Source organism: Chionomys nivalis, chromosome 23, assembly GCF_950005125.1.
Source record: "Chionomys nivalis chromosome 23, mChiNiv1.1, whole genome shotgun sequence".
Taxonomy (NCBI): Eukaryota; Metazoa; Chordata; class Mammalia; order Rodentia; family Cricetidae; genus Chionomys; species Chionomys nivalis.
The window spans coordinates 17,504,295-17,529,842 of NC_080108.1; the positions used below are offsets into that span (position 1 = coordinate 17,504,295).

The 25,548-nt window shown below is 42.8% G+C and overlaps 1 protein-coding gene across 1 annotated transcript in view; it reads right to left on the reverse strand.

Annotated features, from left to right (window-relative positions):
• Agbl1 (AGBL carboxypeptidase 1) overlaps positions 1-25,548 on the reverse strand; it is a 661,380-nt gene that overhangs the window by 587,934 nt on the left and 47,898 nt on the right. The window contains exon 6 of the mRNA XM_057756658.1: positions 7,295-7,332. Coding sequence (XP_057612641.1) covers positions 7,295-7,332 — 38 coding nt within the window. The remainder of the gene's footprint in view (positions 1-7,294; positions 7,333-25,548) is intronic.

The following is a 25,548-nucleotide window of genomic DNA, read 5'->3' on the forward strand; positions in this document are numbered from 1 at the left end:
AGAAAATAGTGAGACATGCTTACCGGCAAAAGCACATGATCATTGATATACCATGGTTAGTTCCATTCTATGTAAAGCGGTTGTTCTCAACCTGTGGGTCATGGCCCCTTTGGGGGGTTGCATATCAGATATCCTGAATATCAGATATTTACATTACAATTCAGAAAAGTAACAAAATTACAGTTATGAAGTAGCAATGAAATCATTTTATGGTGTGTGTGTGGGGTCACTACAACACGAGGAACTGCATTAAAGGGTCGCAGCATTAGGAAGGTTGAGAACCACTTTCCACTGTGACACGTTAAATGAGTGGTACTCAGACAGCCCCTGACAGGGGCATGTGTGCTGAGATCTGAGAAGAGCCATGGGTGCTGGCTGTCAGAGCTCTGCGGGGCTCACCTCTTCTGCCCACTCCTCACTTTTCCTCCACGGGGATGAGAGGGACAAGGAAAATCAAGAGTTTCCAGGGCGTTCTGGAGCCATATGTTTCTAACAATGTCCCTCAATTACCTTGCAGGGGAACCATGCAAACTAGATTGACATGGCTAAGCTCTTCACTCAGCAAATGCACTTCTTTGGCAAGGCATGACGGGGCACGCCTGTTATCTCCACACTAAGAGGCTGAGGTCTGAGGACCATGAATTCATGTTCAGCCTAGATACACAGTAAGTTCTAGGCCAGCCTGCTCTCAAGGAGTGAGACTATGTGTCAAAGAAAAAAGAAAGAAAGAAAAGTAAAAGAAAGGGAAGGAAATAAAAAGGAAAAACTAGCTCAGCCAGTCCACTGTGTGCCACATTCAACTTCATACTATGCATGATAAACACAGACATTGCTATAAATTAATCAAAAAATAAGTGATTGGGTTCGGAAGATAGATGAGTTGGTTTATAAAGTACTTCTTGTGAGGCATGAGGTCCTAAGTCCAACTCAACCCCCTAAAGTCAGACAGAAACACCAAATATGAGATCATGAACATGCTTGCCATCCCCATCCTGGAAAGACAGAGACAAATAGGCCCCTGGGCTCACCAGCCAGCTACCTCGCCTACTGGGCAAGCATCGGGTTGAGTAAGAGATGCTTTCAGAAAACAAGATGGAAAGTGATTGAGGAACAGCTTCTGAACGTCATCTCTAGCCTATAGATACAAGTGAACCCACACAACTGTACCTGTATGTACACACACACACACACACAGAGAGAGAGACAGACAGACAGACAGACAGACAGACAGACAGAGTCAGGGAGAGTATAAAGGACAAATGTTTGAAAAACTACAAGGAAAATTCAAGGTTTTACAGCTGTGACAGCCGGGCCATCTTTAGTGTTATTAGGAAACTGGCACAGGAAGCAGAATGTCTGAGCAATCTGAACTAGCAGGTCTGTTAAGACAGGCCACTGCTCATGGAGGGAAGGCCACATGCTATGTGCAAGATGGGATAAGCACATGAGTTCAACGGAGGCTGCACCAACTGCTGGTACTTGTGTATGACCACCAGACCAAGGGGGCCACCAACATCAACCATCTTCAAACACTCATCCATTCTGAAGAGATGCCAGCACTCCTAGCATCTTTGGCAAATCTTGAAACTGGCCCATCTTGGGCATTTTGCAGTAGGATAATCATCTGGCCAGTAAGTCCTCCAGCATCTGCACTGCTGGCCAGCAGGCCACAGCAGGCATTCATTCTAAGCATGAGGCTGTTTGGCAGTGCTAGGCCTCTCTGTGTTTACCAGGTTTGCCCTTCCTTCCTTCCTTCCTTCCTTCCTTCCTCCCTCCCTCCCTCCCTCCCTCCCTCCCTCCTTCCTTTCCTTCCTATTCTTTGGAGTAACCCTGCTGCAGGATGTCCGCTGTAAACCAGACAGACAGAACATTAACTAGGAAGGGCTGTGAGAAGTCTCATCTTCCTGCCAAACTTCCCATTAGCCCTCTTGTGTATTCCCCTCCCTCCTTCCTTCTCTGCAATTCTTTCTCTGCTAACTTCTCTCAGCCTCCTCCCATTCCCTAACGTCTGCAAACTTCCAGAGTCTTCTGATTGCTAATTAAGGAGGAGAGATAGACATATGAAGTAGACTCCTCGGTTCCTTAGTAAGATTTAGGACCTGAACCGGACAGAAGAGGTTTTCTTGTAGCAAGATTATATGACCTTTAAATCTGGGCAGCAAGGTTAATGCCGAGACATTTTTGGAAGATTCATCCCTGGGGTCAGCACAAATCAACGATAATCCTGTCACTACCTCTCATTCAAGGGCTGCTTCCAGGCTCACAATTGTTCATGAATGCATTCATGGTTAATGCGTGCACAAAGGAGGCTAAGAAAGAAAAATAAAGAGGGAGGGGCTGCGGGGACAATGATATTGAGAGAGGGCTAAGAAAGACAGGGAGGAGAAGGGCAGAGAGAGACGTGAGAGAAGCAAAAGCATGGTGGAGGGAGGGAGAAAAGGAGAGAGAGAGCGAGAGCGAACACAAGATGTTGTTTTGGCTTGTTAGAGAAAAGCAACAGAAGCAATTGAAGTAGTGTGATTTCTTAATCAAGGCTTTATTAAATTTTGATAATAAAAAGCTAAGTGCTTTTGGATAGAATGAAACACAAAAAAGGCAAATTCTCGGCACAGGAGCATTTGGTGGAGAATCTGTGTGTGCGTGAGCATAGAGAAGACCTGATTTGAGGAACAACAATGTGGAATTTAGATCAGGCCATCCTAATCTAAAAGGCAGAAACAAATACACAATGACGTTTTCTTTATTTTTTGTTGTCAAATGGCTGTGACGACTGGGCAAGCGGCCTGACTTCTGAGCAACATTTGCCTGCCCAGGAACTGAAAGAGATTGGAGACACCTTTTGCCTCGTTTCTCTTCCACATCTCCTGTGCTGGCTTTTTCTGCAGCCACGGGAGAGAGAGCCAAAGAAAAATAGTAAACTCTCGCTAGCGTGATCCAAAGTTCTTTCCCTGTGTCGTTGCTGTGGGCAGGGTCCACACCTCCTGAAACTCTAAGTCCTGCTTTTCCTGTGACTCGTGGGGATCGACTCCAATCAGCCACAAATAAATAGTGACTTGGTGACCTCAGCTTCCCAAGCCTCTCCTAGTATTGACCGTCATAGGAATTCTGACTACCCCCGACCTGTAAATATTTTGTTCTGGTTTTATTTAGACAGGGCAATGGCCTCTGGTTCTGATGCAGTTACTGAGATCTACTACAACTGCCAACTTTTATACTCACCGACAAGTAAACATCAATGCCAGAAGAGCTGACACCTAAAAGAAGCATGTCTTTTATAGATTAAAGTGGGACTAGCATTCCAGGAGAGATGTGCCACATGCAGTTTGAATTTTAGACAGAGTCTGACTTCCCTGCATTTAAGTTCAACTGATAGGAACTCACTCTGCAAATCAAGCAAAAAGGCATTCCATGTTAAGGTTTAGTTACACAGGACATGTAGACATCATAAAGTAACTAGGAACATCCAAGACATCCAAAGACCTGAAGAAACTCCAGCCTACCTACATTGGTGTCAGCTAAGTCCGGATACGCAGTGCCACATATACTTCGGTTAGACCAGTGATGGCAACTGTTTGGTAGGCTGTGAGTGCTCTTTAAACCCATAGCCCAGCTTTTCCATCTAAGTACAACTTACTTTTGTGCTGCGCTCATGTACCATCTCAGAACCCGTCTACCTACCCACTTACGATGAAACCTACCCGCTCCCCTTAATCCAATGCTTTCAGAATCTTCCCCAGCAGGTTCCCCTCTGAGTAATTTGTGAATGTTCATAATAATGGTCTTCCTTCTGGGTTCTTACCGCTTATGAATGCACAGGAATGATGCCTGGTGCTGGGGAATCGTAGATCAATTATGAAAGATGAAAACGTTTATGAAGTGCCAGAGGTATCTGAGGAAGGATCCTTTGAAACTTTGGGTATATTTCAGCTCGTGTGTGTACCAATAGGCACTGGTGGCTCTCTAAACAGAGCAGCTTTGATTCCCCCTGGGTGGGTGGGTGGTTACATCTAAACACAATGCCAGGTGCTCATACATAGAGAGCAGGGGTGTCGCTAAATAGTCCACAATGCATAGAACAGATCCTAACAAGAAAGAAATATTGAATCCCAAGTGCCAGTGGTGCCAAGGCTGAGTGCCTGATATAAATGAAGGCTGCGTATTTAGTAGGAGGAGAATATCAGAGAGCCTCTGGTCCAACTGTCTCATGGTACAAACAACCAAAGACCCAGGCAAAGACTCATGTGGACAGCTCAGCAGAATTAGCAGATAACCCCACGTATCTTTCTAACAGGACAGGAAAGCCTGCTTTATATGTGGGAGACAGCAGACTTTCGGTTCCCTGACAGTCTATTAGTAAAGTAAATAGAGATTAGAAGTACAAATGCTAAGACCATTGGTTCTAGGCATAGATTGTTGGATTTAGGTTACAGGGAGCAATCGCACTATTTCATGCGGGTAAATGTCACAAAGCATTCAATTAATTGTAACCAACAAATATGTGCTTTCAGCTTTGTTGTGCGGCTACAAGAAACACATGGATCAATGTCGATGACCCCTGTCCCTTAAAAGCTTCTGCTGAGAGACAAGGACCAAAGAAATTTCGGTATAGTGACGTCAGCGCTGAGGTAGGAAAGCCCTATGGGAGCGGAGGGCAGCAGCGTCTCACCGGTGATGAAAGGAAGATCCTGAAGGGGACATGAAATCACAGCCAGCCTCTAAAACAGTGGTTCTCAGTCTGAGGGTTGTGACGCACCCCCCCCCCCGGGGGGGGGAATGATCAATCCTTCCACAGCGGCCGCCTAAGACCATCGGAAAACACAGATACATCACAATTTGTAACAGTAGCAAAACTACAGGGGTGAAGTACCAATGAAGGAATTTTATGGTTGGGGGGTCAGCACAACATGAAGAACTGTAAGTAAAGAGTCAGCCTTAGGAAGGCTGAGGACCACTGCTCTAAAAGAAGCCCGTAAGTTAGAAAGCCCCACGCCACTACAGGCTCAACTTGTTAAGCACAGCCAGCTTGCAGAAAACCTAGTCGCCGTGTGTAACTGAGTCTGTTCATATTTATACATACTATGGTCTTCTCCTAGTTCAAGATACCAGGATCTTTATCACCGAAGTCGAGAAAGGTGAGATTGATTAATTACCGATTGTTCACATCAGAGGTACATATTATGAAAGGGTACCTAACTTCAAGCTGAAGGGCTAAATGGGTCTGTATGATGAAGGTAAGATGGCCCTGCTTAGCACTCATGGCTCCCTTCCAAGGGAACATCAAGTTTTCTATTGCTAAAGCTGGGCTGGGTGGACTCAAGAGAAAGCTAGTTTCCCAAAGCACGGTATTCATCGGTTAGCCCAATAGGCAATGCTCCTCTCCTTCACATCCCTAACCCTGCTATGTCAGACACAAAGCGTTAGAGCAGAGAATGACACCAAGTGCCATCATGAGAATCAAGACATTAAACTTGTACTAATTCCGCTCTAAAGAGCCAACGCCCCTCCCCAGAAACCACAAGCAACATCTTTCCATCTTAGGAACTCCGCAGACTCCCTCTCTCCCTTCCCCAGTCTGCTCTCACTGTCTTTAGTCTACCGCATGTTTCAAAGCTGTGTTTGTGGGCAGGCTTGGACGCAGTATGAAGTTCCAATCAACCAAATGAATTCAAGATTCATTTTTTTCTCTCTTCTCTCCAATCTATAAAAGGAAACAGCATGTGCTTTGGCTTTCTCTCCATGCTTCTGGTTGACAGAGATGTATGGTTGGTGGAGAAAGAATGGCTTTTATTTTTATTTATTTATTTATAAGTTTTATTAAAGTTCACCTGTTACCCACAGGCCTCGGGCTCCCTATAGAGAAACAAATATCACTATTGAAGAACTTGGTTTCCAAGGTGCCAAATTAAAACAGATGAAGCAGTAAGGAGGGGAAGAATAAAAACATTAAGCCAAGATTTCACTCCCAAGTGCATCATATCGTCTATTATATTGCGCACGTGAAATTGACTCCCAATGTAATTAGGCTAAGTCTATGAGGCAAAAAAAAAAAAAAAGAAAGAAATCTCACAATAATTCAGGCCCTCCAAGCTATTCTTTTCCATCACTCAAATAGCTGAGGAAAGAAATAACTTTCTAATAAAAAAAAGAAAGAAACTTAGCAACATCTACATTGTCCAAGTGATTCCCAACACCCTACCTGCCCAAGCACATAAAGTCATGAGCTAAGTTAAAAACCAACTGCAAGAATCTGCTACATACCCAATCATAGTCTTTCCTTCTACTGGACAGCCCCCATGTGCAGGTATTTATTCTATTAACACTGAAGGGCTGCTTCCTGTGTCTGAAGGAATTGAAGAGTCCCCAGGGTGGCAATAGACAACTTACTTCCCTTGTTGGGAAAGCTGTCTTTGTCTTAGCCACTTTTCTTGTTGTGATAACATAGTCAGACAGAAGCAACTCAAGAGAGAAAAGGTTTATCTTGGCTCGCAGTTCAAGGTACAGCTCATTATGGCAGAGAAATCAAGGCGCTAGGAGCTTGAAGCCCGGACCATGTTACAGCCACAGCCAGGAAGCAGAGAGCAATAAACGATCTCTACTAGTAATGGTGGCACCCATATTGGCCAGATCTCCCCACCTCAATTCATTCAGTTATGATACTCCTTTATCAGCATGCTAAGAGACCTTTCCCTCAGGTGACTCCAGAGTCAGTCAACTTGACACTCAACACTAATGGTCATATGTTATAAGTGGACACACCCACATGGAGGTAGAGTCACTCTCTACAGCCACTATATTCTCTTCTTTCTCCAACAGATGTGGGACCCAGCTCTCTATTTCCTCACAGGTCAGAATGGAGCCATGGAACAAAAGAGTCGCTTTCACAAAAAAAAAAAAAAAAAAAAAATGGGAAGAGATAACCCCTCTTTTAAAAGGATATCAGGAACTCACCAAGGCCAGCTGGCCTGGGTCTGAAAAAGCATGGGATAAAACCGGACTTGCTGAACATAATGGACAATGAGGACTACTGAGAACTCAAGAACAATGGCAATGGGTTTTTGATCCTACTGCACGTACTGGCTTTGTGGGAGCCTAGGCAGTTTGGATGCTCACCTTAATAGACCTGGATGGAGGTGGGTGGTCCTTGGACTTCCCACAGGGCAGGGAACCCGGATTACTCTTAGGGATGATGAGGGAGAGGGACTTGATGGGGGAGGGGGAGGGAAATGGGAGGTGGTGGCGGGGAGAAGGCAGAAATCTTTAATAAATAAAAAAAAAAAAAAAAAAGGATGCTTACTGGATTTCAGCAATGCTGCCAGAACTTCAGTGGCTGCCCTGGGGAGAGAGAAAGAAAGGTGAAAAGTCAGTGTTCAATGCTCTCTCTCTGTTAGCCCACAGACCCCATAGGTAGCGTGTACATTTGCCGCCACCTATCAGACTCATTATTAACCACGTAGAAGGCAGTCTATTGATCTCCGCTGACCATTAGAGAGGCATAAATGTAGAAATCACATTAAGTGAGGTGTCTGTCTTCCAAATGGGTCTCAGAGGTCCCCTCTGCTGCTGAAAATATACTCCCCCCCATTGCTTCCCACCTCCCACCAACTTCTTTGCAGCGTTCTTCCTTTGTTTTTTTAACCACTGCTCATACTATCCTGTGTACTTGTCAGTTTCCGGATTTGTACCTGAAAACGTGGAGACTCTGGAGGTTGATTGGGAGGAAAGAAGTGAGGAGGCACGGGGAACAGAGCAATTCAGTGCAAACTTCCTGAACCACTCATGCCTCTGGGGACACACTGAGAAACATGCACATATCTGAAGGAGAAGCTGTTTTCTTAGGATGGAAGACCATTGCTTTTGCCCGCAAAAGAATTTCAAAACCTCTGCAGCAAAAACTCAAGGCGAATAAAAACTTCTCTTGTGACCCTTCAGTTTGTTCCCAAAATGGGAGAATACACAAAACCCTGCTGCTATCCTTTGAATGCATCCTCCAAAGCTTATTTACTGGAGACTTTATTCCTACATCCGTGGCATTTGAATGTGAGGCTATGGAGGAGTGATTGAAATTACATGACATAATGAGGGTAGGGCTCCAGGATGGCACTTGAGGTTTTATTAACCATGCTGCTCGGGGTGTGGGTCTCTACCTACAACCTCACATTTGCTGAGACCCAAAGAGAAATGCAGACTCTGCAACTGACCCCTGACCTCTTGAATTGGAATCCTCATCTAACAAATCCTGAGGAGCATGAACAACGGCTTTAGAGGGTACATCATTGTGTCCCTATCCGCCAGGCTGGTGATCCAGTGCGGTAGGTGCCTTGCTGGGGGGATGTTCTCAAACTTCTCCTGCCTTCAGACTTACGTGCTCCCCTTCCCTCCTCATCTGTCTGGGGGAGGTTCATCTGGCTGCTCTACTCTTTCCACTAAATACTGAGCTTCTTCCACATCTTCCCATTCCCTTTTTGTGACATCCCAACATAGGTCCTCTGTTCTGTAGCACCTGGATTTTGCCCGGATCCATGGAGCTGTTAACAGTAGGATTGTAGAAGCCAAAGTTTGAATAGGAAAAAAAAAAAAAAAAAAAAAAAAAGATGGCTATGAAAGACAATGGGGGAGTCTCCCAGCGGAATCGGCCCCACTGTCTCGTGACTGTCCTGGACTAGTTTCGCTGAGCTGAGTGACGTCTCTGCTGTGAGTTTGCACTGGGGCCGTGAGTCGCAGCCTTTTGCTGTTGCGGGACTCCTTCAGAGAGAAGATGCACCTGTCTCTCAAACGCTTTGTTTCTAGTGTAGTCTCTTTCGTTTTCTCATTCATTTGTCCTCTTAATACTGTTGACTCTGCTTTCAGTATCAGAGAACAGACTGCCAAGATCACAGTGAGGTAAGAGATTGACCAATGGGAGATTCTGTAGAACAGGTGGAGGGAGATTCTGTAGAACAGGTGGAGGAAAGAAGTCCTGTTTGGAGCACAGGTCTACTCACTTGTGTGTGTAACCTAGGAAGGACAGTCTAATCCCTCTGGTACAATTCCCCTATCCTCAAAGGTGATGGGAACACATCAATGCTTGATAGTTACAAGGATCATATGTACTATTTCTATTCTTATCATTATTTTTTGAGCTATACATTTTTGTCCGCTCCCCTCCCTTCCCCCCTACTACCCTCTCCTGTGACCCCTATGCTCCCAATTTACTCAGGAGAACTTGTCTTTTTCTCCTTCCTATGTAGATCCATGTTTGTCTCTCTTAGAGTCTTCTTTGGTGTCTAGGGTCTCTGGGGTTGTGGACTATAAGTTGGTTTTTCTTTTCTTTATGTCTAGAAGCCACATATGAGTACATGTTATATCTATTCTTAAAAAGAACAAAGAGCATTCCTCCGAGATTCATGTTGTGGTACTCTCTAAGCCAGGGTTTTCATTCATATATATCTTGATCTATTTTCTGTTCCTATGACAAAATACATGAGACTTTATAACTTAGAGAGTGCCGAGGTTTCAGCTCATTGTATTAGAGTCTGCTAAATCTAAGAGTATGGGCCCAACATGTTCCTGTTACAAGATTATGCCATCTTGCTGCATAACACAGCAAATGACATTACATAGCAAGACGGAACAGCCAAAGCAGGTGAGAGGGGAGGAGAAGAACGAAAGCGTGGGATCGGGAAAACATGATGAATATTAAAGCAAGGCACCTAACCTAGCCTCAGCTCACCCGCCAGGCGTGCAGGGACAAGCAACCCGGTGTGACTGATTTGCAGAATCCTTTCACCGTGGGAAAAGACACAAGACAATAGGCTCTGGGGGCAGAGTAGAGGAAGGAGGTAGGAGGGGCTGGAAGAAAATTAGAGTCTTGCTGCTGAAAATGTGGGTCTTAACCAGCTGCCTCACATTTGTTGGGAATCCAACAGAAATGCAGACTCTCAGGCCTGTTCCCTGAGCTGATGGATCGGAATCCCATGCTAAAAAATCCTCATATGTACATGAAAGCATGCTAATCAATGCTTGAATCAATGGGCTTGGTCATTCTTTGGTTGTTGACAGGGATGACTCCAGATCTTAATTCTCTAGACACTATCAAATATCATAACAGTATAGCAAATAAATATGATCCCAACGGTGACATTATATGGCACGGTCAGTGTTGCAGTCCAATTGAAGCTGATTCCTGAGGCACACAGGAGAATTTATTGCTTTGAAGGTCATGGTTTGGGAATCTACATTTAGTTAGTCTCACAGAGAGGACACTTAGGGAAAAATGGAGGTCATACATAAGGTCAAAGTCTGATGGTATAAGGAATTCAAATCCTTTAACTAGTGAGACATTATCCATTTGCTTTTAATTAAAAAGTATGATATCGGTGATGGAAAACTAAGATGAACATTATTATTCATGAAACATAGTTACAGAATACAAGAGAAAGGAAGGAGCTGAGGGACCGCCTGCAATATTTGCCCAGGTAGATCTAAGCATAAGAAAGCCACTAGGTGACTAAGAAGGGCAGTCATATCGTTTAGAGAAAACAACGGCTATCATTTAGGACATGCTGAGCTCACAATACTCTGTGTGAAGGCCACCTGAAACTAGTTAGAGCTCTGCAGCGAGCATCCAGCAGCAATTCTGGAGGGCACTTAGAGGTGGGGATGTTTACTTTCTAATTTCTACAAGAGCTACAGAATTTGCAGCCTTCAGAATGGATAGCTTCAAGAAAATTTAACCAAAAGCAGAGCAGAGTGTTAGAAAAAAAAAGTCGACAACACTCAAGGAAGGAGACCCCTAGGGGTGAGAGAATGCGCAAGAGGGAAGGGAGTGGAGTGGGACCTGGACAGGGAACAAGGGTGGGGTGGTGGGGGGCTATTTAGCTTAGAAAATAAAAGTTACTAGATGGCTTAGGTCCAATGTTTTCTCAAACTTCAATCTGTGGCTGGGTGGTTGGTTTTAAAAATCACTTTCATGGGTTTTTTTTTAATTTCTTGGATTTGTAATAAAATATATTGAAGTAGAATGTAATATATTAATGACCTGAGAAACTTTTAGCTCTAGTGTGTGTGTGTGTGTGTGTGTGTGTGCGCGCGCGCGCGCTGGGAAGGTGATACAAATGCTTTGCTTCTAAACAGAAGTAGTGAAGATGTTGCTTAGGGTGTAATGACTGTGTAGGATTTGAAGAACAAATATCTAGAATGAACTAATGGTTCCTGGTATATGGAACGCCGGTCACTGCATGAATGCTATCAAGAGGCGCTTTGTTTTTCATCTATACAAGTGAGTAGCAATGGTCTATTGCCGGAGCAAGGCTCTCCTGACCTGTTTTGGTGTGACATGAGATACAGTAACACTCAGCAGAACTGAGATAACTACTTTGATCAACCGATGCCTATCCTAACCAAAAAAGAACATTTGGTTGGCTGTGGTAAAATAGCCTTGTAATGGCAGCATTTGAGAGGCTGAAATAGGAAGGTTGTGGGTTCTAGGACAGACTAAGCTACGCAGTGAGACCCCCCACCTCAAAACAAGCCAATGTCAGATATAAGGCAATTGGGGTTAAACAAGAAAGCTTAGCTACTTCCTCTTGGAGAAACCACGCCTATTGCATGGGGCAAGTGAACTGGAGCCTGACTTTGTGTCTTTGGGATACCATACTGCCTTCTTCCGGATGTGGACACCTAGCGGCCATCGTTGTGTTAGAGCCACTGATTCCAGGAAAGGACAGGGAGGACATTTTTTCCTGGAGGTCATTATTCCTTACTGCCACCTCACAGAGCCTGAGTGCTGAGCGGGCTGTCTTGTGGAAAGGAAGGGGAAATCTTCCTTCTTTCTCTACATTCCTATCAATGACTGGGTCATTTGGGAAACTTCCGAAGAACATTTTGACCCAAAGAACGACAATACCCAAAGACGGAGGAACGACTTTTGTTCCACCCATTCTTCAAAGCAGGACAGTACACTCAAGATTTGAGACACTGAGGATGCTCACACTCTCTTAGCAAAGACTAAGGCTAAGCCGTTGGCAGATTTAGAAATATTCCCCTGCCGAACATTTACCAAAGAGCCACAGAGTTGTAACAATGTGAAATACTCCTCCGCGTTGAAATAAATTTTAAGAGACATTTACTAGAGACTTTAATACTTGTCACCACCACTTAGGGAAACTTTATAAGTATGAAACGCTACATGTCCTATATTCATCAGCATACATCACTTTTGAACTTCACTGGCATGACAGATAATGACATTACCCAGGACAGGATAAATAGTCCACCTAAGGCCCTGCAGCTAGCTAGCAAGCTACACACATAAGTCTCCTTCTGCCTCACTCTAAACCTAAGCCCTCAACTTTCTTCTCCTTTCCGCATTCCAGAAGGTGTCCCTGTAAGCTTCTTTATCTTTCAGATATGGGCTATTGTTTATGGTCAAATGACAGAGGCAAGGCCTTAGGATGGAGCTACATCAATGAAGTAAACTTGCCGAGCTAACTTGACTCAACTCTATACAGAACAATTACACTACAGTGTGAGGTTTACATATTCAGTGGTGGTCATAGAGACAAGGACAGAGAACTTCACTGGAGGCAGGTCCTGAAGATGTTATTTGTTCTGATGAATAGGTTTTTATTGAGCATCAGCTACACACCAGAACAAATTGAAAGAACGATATTGTATTCAAAGAGTTTATTATCATGGGGGCTCTGGTTAAAGAAATAGCAAATAGTAGCATTTTTATACAACACACTAACTTCAGTTTCTCAAATGTAATACATGATATTTGAAAAAGTAAAACGAGGGCTGGGAAGATAGCTCAGCAGTCAAGAGCACTCGTTAACCTTGAGATGACTCCAGTTTGCTTCCTAGCACCCCCATAGTGGCTCACAGCCACTCATAACTCCAGTTCCAAGGGATCTGACACTTTCTTCTGACCTCCAAAGGCATCAGGCACACCCATGATACATAGGCATGCCTGCAAGCTAAACACTCATACACATAAAATAAGTAAATCTAAAAAAGAAAACAAAAGGCAAGAACAGGGTAAAGAGACCATCTGTGCAAGGGGGACTGCAAGTGTGGAGAGTATAGCTGGGGTAGTTGCGTGAGAAGGTAACCTGAACAGAATGTGAAGAAAAGAAAGGAATCACATAAACATCAGGAAGAAGCCTGTGTCAACATGAAAGGACAGCCTGCATAGACACAGAACCATGCTAAACCAGCAGACAGAGACAGGGGTATTAAAACTAGGAATAAAATGAAATAGAAATAAGTCAAATAACAGTTGGATAAAACAGGAGGTCCTTTATAGGAACGGAACACATTGCCATGAGAACAGACACCCAGAATGCCATCTGGTACATTCCAACCCCCTGACTAGCTTGAGAAGAAATAGAATGGTAGAACACACACACACCAAGAGCCAGGTGACCAAGAAAAATAAGCAATACATGGCTTCAACTGATCACTTTCAGGAAACAGTAGAACCCAGGGATGAAAATTGAGATGGATCCTGCATGGTCGAAGAAAACAAAAACCATAAGCATATGGTATCAAGGCTGAATGGGACCCTGTGCCCAACATGGAGCTTTTCCATTTCTCTCTGGAATGGAAAAGAGAAAGAAACACACTCACACATCCAACTCCATCCAGATGCTGCCAAAGGCAGCTGGTGGGAACCCATCATCCGTCATTATAAATTGTGACAGAAGCTGAAACCCCAAACGCAGGCTGATTTGGCACATAACACCACACACCAGGGAGAGGAACAGGGGATGGCTACTGTCTGAGGCGGAGACCTGGAGTATAGCTCTGCAGTGAACAAGCCCCACCCTACCAGGCTTCTCATATCCAGAGATTGCCCGGGAGAGATGGTTTAGAACTTCTTCCAAGTCTGCAGGCAACAGCAGCAGGATGGAGGCAGCCAAACGTTTGTGAGAATTCCCAGCACCAGAAGTAGAAAGCTAATGTATGCGTGGTGGGGGGAGAGCAGGCTGAAATTGTCATGGGCTCCCCCATACAGGACAGCATCTTCCTACTTGGGAATGTGACTCTCAAATTAGCACTTAAGGTAAACAGCTTCAACTTCCTTAAATTATTCATAAAGTAAGATATACATTAATGTGCAACTATAATCCTATGTATGATGTGTATATATAAATGTATAATGGGCAAAGTCTATAATTAAGCATATATATGCAAGATAAACTTTTACAGAGTGTGTGCTAAATGACTATGGGAGAATCAGTGCTGTACCGCTCCTGGCTGATTGTAAAGCTCAGAGCTAACTCTACAGGGGCTATGCTGTGCCTTTTAATGATGTCTGTTCAGCGCGGGCAAAAGAACTCTCACCTCTATGTAACTGGACTGTTTTTCCCTTGTAGAAATCAAGATCTTCATAAATCAGATGGTAGGGAAGACTTTAGAGGGGAAAATGCCAATCTTACTTATTTATAAAAAAGATGGAATTTATTACTAAAAAAGTCCTACTGTGGGCAGAGTGTCTCCGAGAATGGTAAGCACGGTGTACTGCCTGAAATCCCTCTCTGTGTACCACGGCCCTGGGATGGCTCCACAGGTTGGAACGAGGAGTCGTGCGGTGCTCTGGGAAGTCATGCTTGCTTTCATCTTTGTTTCTTCTATCTGCCATCATCCCATTCCCTCATCCAGCCACTTTATAACATCCAGCTCGAATTCCAGCCTCTGCGCTCCTGCAGTCCAAGCTTTGTTACACTCTGCTGATTTCTCATCTGCCTTCTAAGTTCCTTTACTACAGCAGATTTTGGGTAACATGGGAATTGTGTATTTTTACATGAATCTCTACAGTTGTCTAGATAAGTTCTGAGATCAGCTGTATTACAATCTTTGACATTTAAGCAGTTATCATAATGCATGCTACATGGAAAATTCTTCAGTAAATGCTTTGGGAAGCTAATAAATAACTGAACAGCATGCAACACTCTCCTACTAACTGAATGTACCTCCAGAGGGAGTCCCACATCACCTTATGTGGTGGTTTGAATGAAAATAGCCCCTATAACGTCATAGGAAGGGGCGTTATTGAAGGTGTGACCTTGTTGAAGCAAATGTGGCATGGTTGGAGGAAGTGCGTCACAGGGGGTGGGCTTTGAGATTTCAGAGGCTTCACTCTTTTCCTGCTGCCTGCCAATCCAGATGTAGAACTCTCAGCTACTTCTCTAGCTCCATGTCCGCCTGCCTGCACGCCACCATGCTTCCTGCCATGACCATAACGGCCTAAGTCTCTGAAGTGAAAACTAATCCAATTAAATGTTTTCCTTTAGAAAAGTTTCAAGGTCACCATGTCTCTTCACAACAATGAAGCCCTATCTAAGACAATCTAGAAACCTATGGCATAAGTGCCACAAAGGAAAGGCATTTTGGAGGAAAACAGTTCATTGTCAAACTAAACCTATACCATATAACCCAATAATTGCATTCTTTAGTGTTTAATCGAGTTGAAAGCTCATATCTATACAAAACCCTGCACATGGATATTTATAGCAGCTTCATTTGTAATGGCAAGAACTTAGAGCAATCAAAATGTCTTTCAGTAGGTGAGTAGACAGACTGTGGCACATTTATACAAGAAAATGTTATTCAGCACTGAGAACAAATGAACAATAATTCAGAAAAAAAAAGGAGTAATCTTAGATGCACACAGAATTGTACAAATATATCTATATAGTTTAAATGATAATTTCCAATCTGGGCTGTCCGTGCTCCTTCCAAGAGCGAAAGATCATATAACAAAACCCACAATACCTGACATTAGAAACCTCTTTTGAGTTGTTAGCCAAGGCTACCTAAGAGACTTCAAGAAGACATAGTCTATTTTTGCTGCCCCTGATTATCCCCCAGAGGCAGAGGGTAATCCCCTATTGCTGAAGACAGCATTCACTTCAGACACAAGGCCCAGAGGATCCTGAGTTGGAACTGAGCTAACATACCTCCTCCCCAAAGACGATTTTTCATGATGCCAGAAGGCTCCATGCAAGCTTCCTAAGGAGCAAAGCAAGCAGAAGTTCTACGCAGCCATACCTATAAACCATGCCAATGACCAGCATGGAATGAGAATGCTAAGGGAGTAGTAGTGGCACACAGACCTTGGCAGTAACCAACAGCTCTCTAGCTGAATGTCAGACCCACTCAGCAAGAGGGAAATCGTGCCTGGAAGAGTAATCATCAGTTCAACAAAGTGTTTAAAAATAAGAATTGTAGATGAAATCTGTTGACATATGTAACAGAGAAGAGGAAGCTTGCTGCAAAAAAAAAAAAAAACAAAAATGGTTCCAACGAAAATAAAAGGTACTAAAGTCCAAGTTATAGAGTCCTCATCCTATCTGACTGCTGAGAAATAGCAGTTTCTTCTACTTGAGAGATAACACTGTTGTCATAATAATGGAAGGTGTCCTGTGTTAGCAGAAGGTTCCTGTCTCAGGAACAATTACTTTAGGAATTAATCTTGGGGAAATATTCTAAACTCTGCATTGTAAGTTACCTGACAAAAGGTGAGTGTGTGTATGTACCTTTAGACAAGCACCCTGTGACAGTTTTGAAAACACAACCATGGCGTTCCTTAAATTTTGTCAAAACCAAGTGTAACCTTCACAATCCTGACACTATGTTGACCCTAAAATATGTCCTGTTCCAAGTATGGTCTCCTAATCTTCGATCATTTTCAGCATCTTGGTCATTAAGTCCTTCTTTGTGCACTTTCTTTCAACCCCTGTGCAAGCTTAGGTTGCTCTAGGACAGAGATGCAGTCTGACCACCCTTTAGCAATTCAGCATGAAGGCTTCTCCTGGCATTACTATGAAGCTTATCTGACTTAAAATTTTTACAACTTCCAGGTGTGCCAGGTGAAGATGCATTTTTCCATCATGACAGGCCAGTTTCTTCTCTACTTGCATTCTCGGAAACATGGCAGCAAATAAAAATATTGAATTTTTGTTATTTTAAGAATCACAGCCAGGCGATGGTGGCGCACGCCTTTAATCCCAGCACTCGGGAGGCAGAGGCAGGCGGATCTCTGTGAGTTCGAGACCAGCCTGGTCTACAGAGCTAGTTCCAGGACAGGCTCCAAAGCCACAGAGAAACCCTGTCTCGAAAAACCAAAAAAAAAAAAAAAAAGAATCACAAAATGTAACCTTTGATATAATAGAAGGGTCTGTTCTGCTTTGACCATGGCCTGGCAATCACTGGAATTCACAGAGAATTACCAATGTGACACAGGTTTACTTGCTTCCTTTAAATTTTTTTTTCAACAAATCTAAGATGGTCCCATTTTCCTATGAAGAAAGAATATAGGGGACATGATCTGTTTCTTCAGCACACTTTTTTTTCTGATACTCAAACTGAATACTCTGGTTCTAGGACAGTGATATTTCTATGGTACAATGACACCCTTAAAAGAAATTTATTGAGAGGAAAAAAACATGAAATGGAAGAGGTCATGAAATAAAGATACATGACAGTGTCTCTCTTCTGCTTAAGGCAGGGCTTAGGCTTGATGGGACTGTCTTTCTCAGGCTTGGTGATGGAGCTGAGTTAGTGTGTACATATCCAGCCTCCATCTGTGTTGTATAAATTGTCCTCAAAGGGTCTCAAAAATAAATAACATCTAATCCTTTTGACCCAATACATGCTATTGAAATAGCAGATAGGACAGACCTAAGTGACTGAAGAACCACACAATTGCAATATTTACCAATGGAAAGAATGCCTTAGATTCCCAAGGTGGCCTAAAAGGTGGGATAGTCTAGGGGTGTGTTTGTTAGTGGCATCTATGTTAAAAGACATTCTGGTCTTCGTAATGATACTCCAATAACATCTCTTCATTAACATCTGAACCAAGGTCATTTTCTTAAATGTGTGGATACATGAATTTCTTCCTCTGTAAGAGGAAGAGGCTGAGAAGAGGGAGAATTAGACATCTGTCATGCTGGGTGCATCACAACAAACTTCAGTATCTTTCCCAGGTTTTAAATGGTCCCTAGACAAGTCCAGTGTTCTAGACCTAGATACTCTAAATTATTATTATGCATTATTAAAGTTACATTAACCCAGTAGACAGAGTATGGTAGTGATAATATATGAAGTATCTAAATATAAGTACTCATGCATCATTGCATAGTTGCTTCAACAAACATGATATTTATTAGTATAATTATACTTATTATATCATTATCATATGCTTTTACAATGAAAAAGTGTTTGGGTGAGAATTTAAAAAAAATCTTTTAAATTTAATGAATCCATGATTTTTTAAGCAACACTATTGTGGGAACAAGTGAAAAATTTGATGGCTATTAGTCTGCAAAAATAATTTAATGAATCTTAAAAGTGCTACAAAATAAGCACCTTTAAATAATGACACATGTGGAATAACTCAGCCTCGGTGTCCGAAATCTAATAATTTGCAAATGACTCATATATGTGCCATAGATGAGATAAATGAGGTGCTAAAAATTTAGTGAGCTTAGGAAAGAACTTTTTTCTTGCAATTTTTGAAAACAGGACAGAAAGTTCATTAAAATTGTTAAGTGTCTGATCCATCAATTTAATGATGTTGGCGCCTTTTCTTTGACTCTCTGTATATGCACACCCTCCTAAAATAAATTCAATGACAAAACAAGGCATTAAAAATAAAGACATAATTAAATTCATTTTAATTCTTTTAAATATTGAATTGACAGATTTTTCTCAGTACTGTGAACCTGCAAACATCTGGGTCAACAAACTGAGATATGTGGGTGACAACTGGCAACACTCATGTGGGATTTGGATTTGTGGTGTTATCTTTGCTTTGAAAATCAACGCAATCCTCAAATGAAGGCCATCCCTCGTCTAGGATAAACATGGCGATATGTTGGCTCTCGCCAACAGGACAGTGAGTAAACTCCCAGGCATGTTAGAAACATCCATGCTTATTTTAACAACCCCACTGATAGGATTAAATGGGTTTACAGATTAAATGGCTTTACAAGACTGGGCTTTGTACATATGTAGAATGTTTGTTGATAAATAAAATTAGATTCAAATGGCGTAAATTATGAGAAGCAATTTTCCTTGTAAACACTAAGCAAATTTTGAAAACTTTTCTAGGGAGGCCAGAGTCTTTCGTGTTGCCAAAATCCTGCCTACAAATTCATTAGTCAGATTTACTCTATTCAAGGCGTGCATGTAGCTAAAAAGAGAATCAGTCCAAATTGAAACAAGTCAGCTGTTGAGTAATGTCACAATTTCCATAACAGTAGAGTATCGTGGATGAAGAAGCAGAGCGTGGTCCCCTAAAGAACAGGACCTGAGGCGTTGCCATGCAAGGGAGCCAAAGGATGCTAATCAAGGATTTGGTTACCTGACCTGACCATGCCCTTTGAGAAATATCAGCCAGATGTATTCTGCTATGGTCAAAGGGCTGATGGTCCGGAGATCTTCAAAACCATAAGTCTTGTTTAGGACAAACTGATACATAACATAGTACCTGCACTTCTGGGTTAGCAATGTCAAAAAGTGTCTTGGAAAACAAAAGTCCCGGGTTTTCCATTCAGATAAGTATGAACACTTCCCACACAGAAATGATTGAAGAAATAATGCATACATGCAGTGTGTCTGTGCACAAGGAGTAAGGTGGGATTTAATATCTTCTTAAGTAGAAGAAAGCAGCTCGGATAACAAACAATAAAATGCAAGTGCTTAAAACAAAATTTAGGTAGGGCCTAGGAGATAGAAGAGGCTGAAAAGGGCTTGTCACAAGGATACGAGTTCAGTCCCAGAATCCACATATAAAAGGCACATATGACATGCCTGAAATCCCAGCACCGAGATAGAGATCGGTGGATCTCTGGGGTTGGTGAACTAGCTAGCCTAGTCTCCTTGGAGAGTCCCAGGATAGTGAGATACCCTATCTCAAAAAAGCAAGATAGTCATTGCCTATGGAAAACACCTTTTTGCACAGCCTTCACCCAAGGTTGACCTCTGGCCTACACACATGCGCGTGCGCGCGCGCGCACACACACACACACCTTAAAACTGAAACTGAGCTTCTGAACTGTGAACTACATAAATATTTTTGTTTTTAAGCTAGTTAATTCACGTGTTGCTTTATAATGTTACAAAGCTGATGAATATGGTCCGAAGTCTGGAGAACTAAACAGTGTTAAATATGCATTGCATGTCAATGAAACTTCCAACTCCCCTGAATAACAGACACTTCCAAATGACCTTACCTTCAGAGCAACTCAAGGGGTACACCTATGCATGTGTATCTACTTTGGTCTCAAAGGAACGCAAGTACATTCAACCAAACAGAACTGAAAAACACTCAACCTACATGCCCTTCACTAAGGGACCTCTCCAGGGACAGAGATAGTCACTATGCTTCTACGAGAATCTATGGGATGCTTGATTGACATCTGCCTTTTCTCTTAGTGAATAAAGCCTTTGAAAACAGAGACTCCCTTATAGCATTCCATACGTGGTATTCATGCAATAACGTCCCTATAGTAAGCTGTCAATAAGTATATGATGGGAGAATGAATATATGAGCAAATAAGGCATTAAAAAACACACATAGATCAATTGATGAAGTAAATCACTCACTCTGAGTGACTTTAATAAAAGAAAAAAATTATGCTCCTCATAAAATAATGTCTACAAGTAGACAAGAACATGTCAAAGACCGTATATTTGAATCAAGTTCTGCAGAAAGAAATAAATGACAAATTGTAGAAATATGTCTTTCTTTGTATATGTCTTTTACTTAAGGCCTTGCTAACTTATTCCTTTTGTGCTGCGTTTGGACCATGATTTAATCACCACTGTGTAAATTTTCAGACTGTGACATTCCCATTAGAATAAAGAGCTGGCTGTGCATCTCTCTCTGTATGCTGACATATCCGCTCCCTGTCCTACATACTCAGCATGGAATCAGAAATCCATTCTAGTAGTTAACATGTTTTCTAGGCACCACTAAGGTTACAGGCTAATTAATAATGTAACTGGTCTGTGAATCAGGGAGTCAAGCATTCTGGTACTTGAATGCAGACATAGCATCAATTACCAGAACTCTGTGCTTCGAAAGACATCATCATCACAGAAATCCAAAAGCACATCAAACTGAATGATCTTCAGAGTCAGACAGAGAAGACAATGGTGTCATCCAGCAAAGCAAGCAGGAAGCGGGGGGTGGGGGTGGGGGGGAGCCATGGGAGCAAAGATCCCAAGGCTATAGTCAAGTAGACGCAGAACTCCATCAGTACGTGCCACTCCGTCTTAGCAAGACCCAGACAGCTTGACAAATGAGTAGGATCGTGAAGAACACTGAGGAAGATGATTAAAGGAGTGGAATAACTGATATATGAAGAGAGAGGATTTTTGAGAAACTTAATTATAAAGATACCCAGCCAAATGCTGAGCTTGCTGAGAAAGTGCAGATGTCCTTCTTGGTTGGCTCTCATCTGCAAAGTCGAGAGCAGGATAAGGAGAAAATGCATTATCCAAAAGGGATGTGAGTGGGAGCGAAAGGAAGAAATAATAAATGTGGAAATTGAGAACCAGCGTCAGGGCCAAATTCTCACAGGAGAGTGTGCGACTCAAGAGATGCTACCCATTCCTGGCAGTCTTGTTTGCAGATGGAGCCTGTGGAGGGTGACTCCAGTTGTTCCCTTCCATGCATCCTCCTTGGCACAGTGGGCTAGTCAGAAAAAAAATTACGTATAATCAGTATGACTGTTTAATACAAACTGCCTTTGTGTTTACAATAGGAGCTTGGTTAAAATAAGCTTAGAAAATACTCCAAAACTAAAGGGATTTTTAACCACCTTTGGAATCTGGTTAAAATTAGCATGCCAGGGGAAATTTGGGAGTGTTTCAAGTCCTGTAATCTGAACCCTGGTGCTCTTTAGTGGGTCAAGAAATAGGGTTTCTTTCATTCAAATGTCTACCCATTACTCCATGCCAGAAGGGTCTTCCAGAGCCCTGACAGAGAGACCCGTGAAGCCTGTCCCCAACTACTCTGTGTCTGTATGTGAGTCTCAGCTACCCCAAGATTGATCAAAAGCAGAACTCATTCAGAATGGAGAAGTGTCATCTCAAATGGGCACAAGAAGGAAGAATAGAAAAGGTGCAAGTGAGTTGCAATGGCACCCTCACATGACAACTGCTCATGTGTGAAAATGCCAGCCAGGCTCTACTGCATCCTTCTGATCTGCTGTGAATGACAAGTTCTTGACCTGGCAGACCACAGCCCCCATGTATATAGGGCAGACCACAGCCCCCATGTATATAGGGCAGACCACAGTCCCCATGTCTATATGGCAGACCACAGCCCCCATGTCCATAAGGAATACAACAGTCCCCATGTCCATATGGAAGACCACAGTCCCCATGTATATATGGCAGACCACAGTCCCCATGTCCATAAGGAATACAACAGTCCCCATGTCTATATGGCAGACCACAGCCCCCATGTCCATATGGCAGACCACAGCCCCCATGTCCATATGGCAGACCACAGCCCCCATGTCTATATGACAGACCACAGTCCCCATGTCTATATGACAGACCACAGTCCCCATGTCTATATGACAGACCACAGTCCCCATGTCCATATGGCAGACCACAGTCCCCATGTCCATATGGCAGACCACAGTCCCCATGTCCATATGGCAGACCACAGTCCCCATGTCTATATGACAGACCACAGTCCCCATGTCTATATGGCAGACCACAGCCCCCATGTCCATATAGCAGACCACAGTCCCCATGTCCATATGGCAGACCACAGCCCCCATGTCCATATGGCAGACCACAGCCCCCATGTCCATATGGCAGACCACAGCCCCCATGTCCATATGGCAGACCACAGCCCTACATTTCTATAATCATGTTCTTTGGCCTCCATTTTTATGCTCACACTCTGTCACATCCATTGGTATTCTCTGCTTTGATTTCCTCTCTTGGAAAAAGAATGTTGGAAAAAGCTGGGTAAACATAAGGGACAAATCCACTCCTACAAGTGACATCTCTAAAGAGCCAGTGAAGCATCCTATCTAAGGAGAAAGGGTACCAAGATTCCTTCCACACATACCACAATGGTTAGTGTGAGCAAAGTAACTAATAGATCAAGAAATTATTTTTCATTAGTAATTATTTAGCTTTTTAAAAGTGATCATATTACATTAAAAATTAAAAATATGTTGAACTAAAATTTGTGGGGGGAAAAACAATTACCAAGTTTAAATCTGATTTTGGAATATACCAGATCAGCTCTAAATAGACAGCTGAATGAAGTGGATCAGTAATTGACAGATGACTACATAGATGATTATATGGATATATGTACATGATATTAATTGATCATACAATACAGGGTGTTCCTGAGCCTCTGTCTGCATTTATCCATCTCATCAAATACATTCATATTATTATACATATTAAAATATTTTCCTAAGTATTATTATTCTGTGACTGCCTAGTGATGTTACATACATGCTATTATTAAGTTCATCAATATTCTGTGGTTTCATTTTGTAAAAATCCCTTATCTGAACATTCCTCCATTACTGGTGAGAGTGCAAATTTGTACAGCCACTTGGGGGGATCAGTGTGGCAGTTCACTAGAAAAACTGGGAATCAATCTACCATAAGACCCAACTATACACTCTTGGGCATATACCCAAAGGATGCTCAATCATACAACAAGGACACTTGTCCAACAATGTCCATGGAAGTTGTATTTGTAATAACTAGAACCTGAAAACAACCTAGATGCCCTTCATCTAAGGAATGGGTAAATAAAATGTGGTACATACACAATGAAGTATTAAAACTAAGACATCAAGAAACTTGAAGGCAAATGGATGGAACTAGAAATAATCATCGTGAGTAAGGGAACCCAGACCAAGGAAGACAAACATGGTATGTACTCGCTTATAAGTGGACATTGGCTGCAAAACAAAGAGTAATCATGCTACAATCCACAGCCCCAGAGAAACTAGGTAACAAAGAGGGCTCAAGGGGAGATGCACAGATCTCTATGGGAATGGGAAATAGAAAATATTTCATGACTGGACTGTGGGTGGGTGGGAAATGGGAACATGAGCAATCAGGTTGGGGGCAGGGGCAAAGAGGGTGACTACTGAAAAAGACTACTGGAAAAGGGGTATTTTGGAATCAGGTAAAAATCTGGCTCAAGGGAAACTCTCAGGAATCTACAGGGATGACCCCAGCCAAGACTTCCAGCAACGGTGGATACGTAGTCTTGATTTTAAGTGGAGCAAGTGGGAAACCAACCCAGTCACACAACCGTTGACCTACAGTCTGTTCTATGGGATGTGCTGGGGTAAGGGTGGCCTAGAAATTGAGGGAGTGCCCAACCAATGACCAGTCTAGCCTAAAACCCATGCCAGGATAGTAAGCCCACTCCTGACAATGCCTGGTGCACCAGGACCCACAGGCTGAATGACCCAGAGACCTTTGATAGAATCAGACATAAATGGGGGAAAATGTATATGCAATAACGCCTAACACTATTCTGCTATACTTATAGATTGATGCCTAGTTCAATAGTCTTCAGGGAGACTTCATCCAGTAATTGATGGTAACGGGTGCAGACCCACAGACAAATACTAGGTAGAGTTCATGGAATCCTGCAGAAGAGGTGAGGAAAGGGTTGGAGGAATCATAGGTATCAAAGACACCTAAAGAAAACTCACAGAATCAACTAACCTGGGCTCATGGCTGATGTGGGATGCCCCTCTGTATGCTGTGAATATGTTTTATTACCATTGGTGAATAAAGAAACTGCTTTGGTCAATAGCAGGGCAGAATATAGCAAAGCAGGAAACCCAAACAGAGATACAGGGAGAAAAATGACGGAGTCAGGGAGACGCCAGCAGCCACTGGAGAAGATGTGAGGTGACAAGCCACAAACCTCGTGGTAAAATACAGAATAATAGAAATGGGTTGATTTAAGTTGTAAGAGCTAGTTAATAATAAGCCTGAGATAATAGGCCAAAAAGTTTGCAATTAATATTAAGTCTCAGAATGGTGATTCAGGAACTGGCGGGAGGGAAAAAAACCTCCAGTTACACATAGGGGCTCAAAGAGACTGAACCAACAACCAGGGAGCCTGCATGGGACTGACCTAGGCCATATATATGTGTGTGTGTGTGTGTGTGTGTGTGTGTGTGTGTGTGTGTGACAGTTGTGTAGCTTGGTCTTCTTGTGGGGATCCTAACAGTGGGAGCAGGGGCTGTCTCTGACTCTCTTACAGGCCTTTGGGATCCAACTCCTCATATTGGGTTGACTTTCCCAACCTTAATCCATGGGGAGGTGCTTAGTCTTACTACAACTTGATATGCCATGTTTTGTTGATATTTATGGGAGACCTGCACTTTCCTGAACAGAAATAGAGGAGCAGTGGACTGGGGAGTGAGAACAAAGGTGATAGAGAGGAATTTGGAGGAATTGAGGGGAATCTTCCTCCAGGGTGTAAAATAAAAATTTAAAAAATATATATTGCTTATCTTTTACTGTTAGGAAGATTGTCAA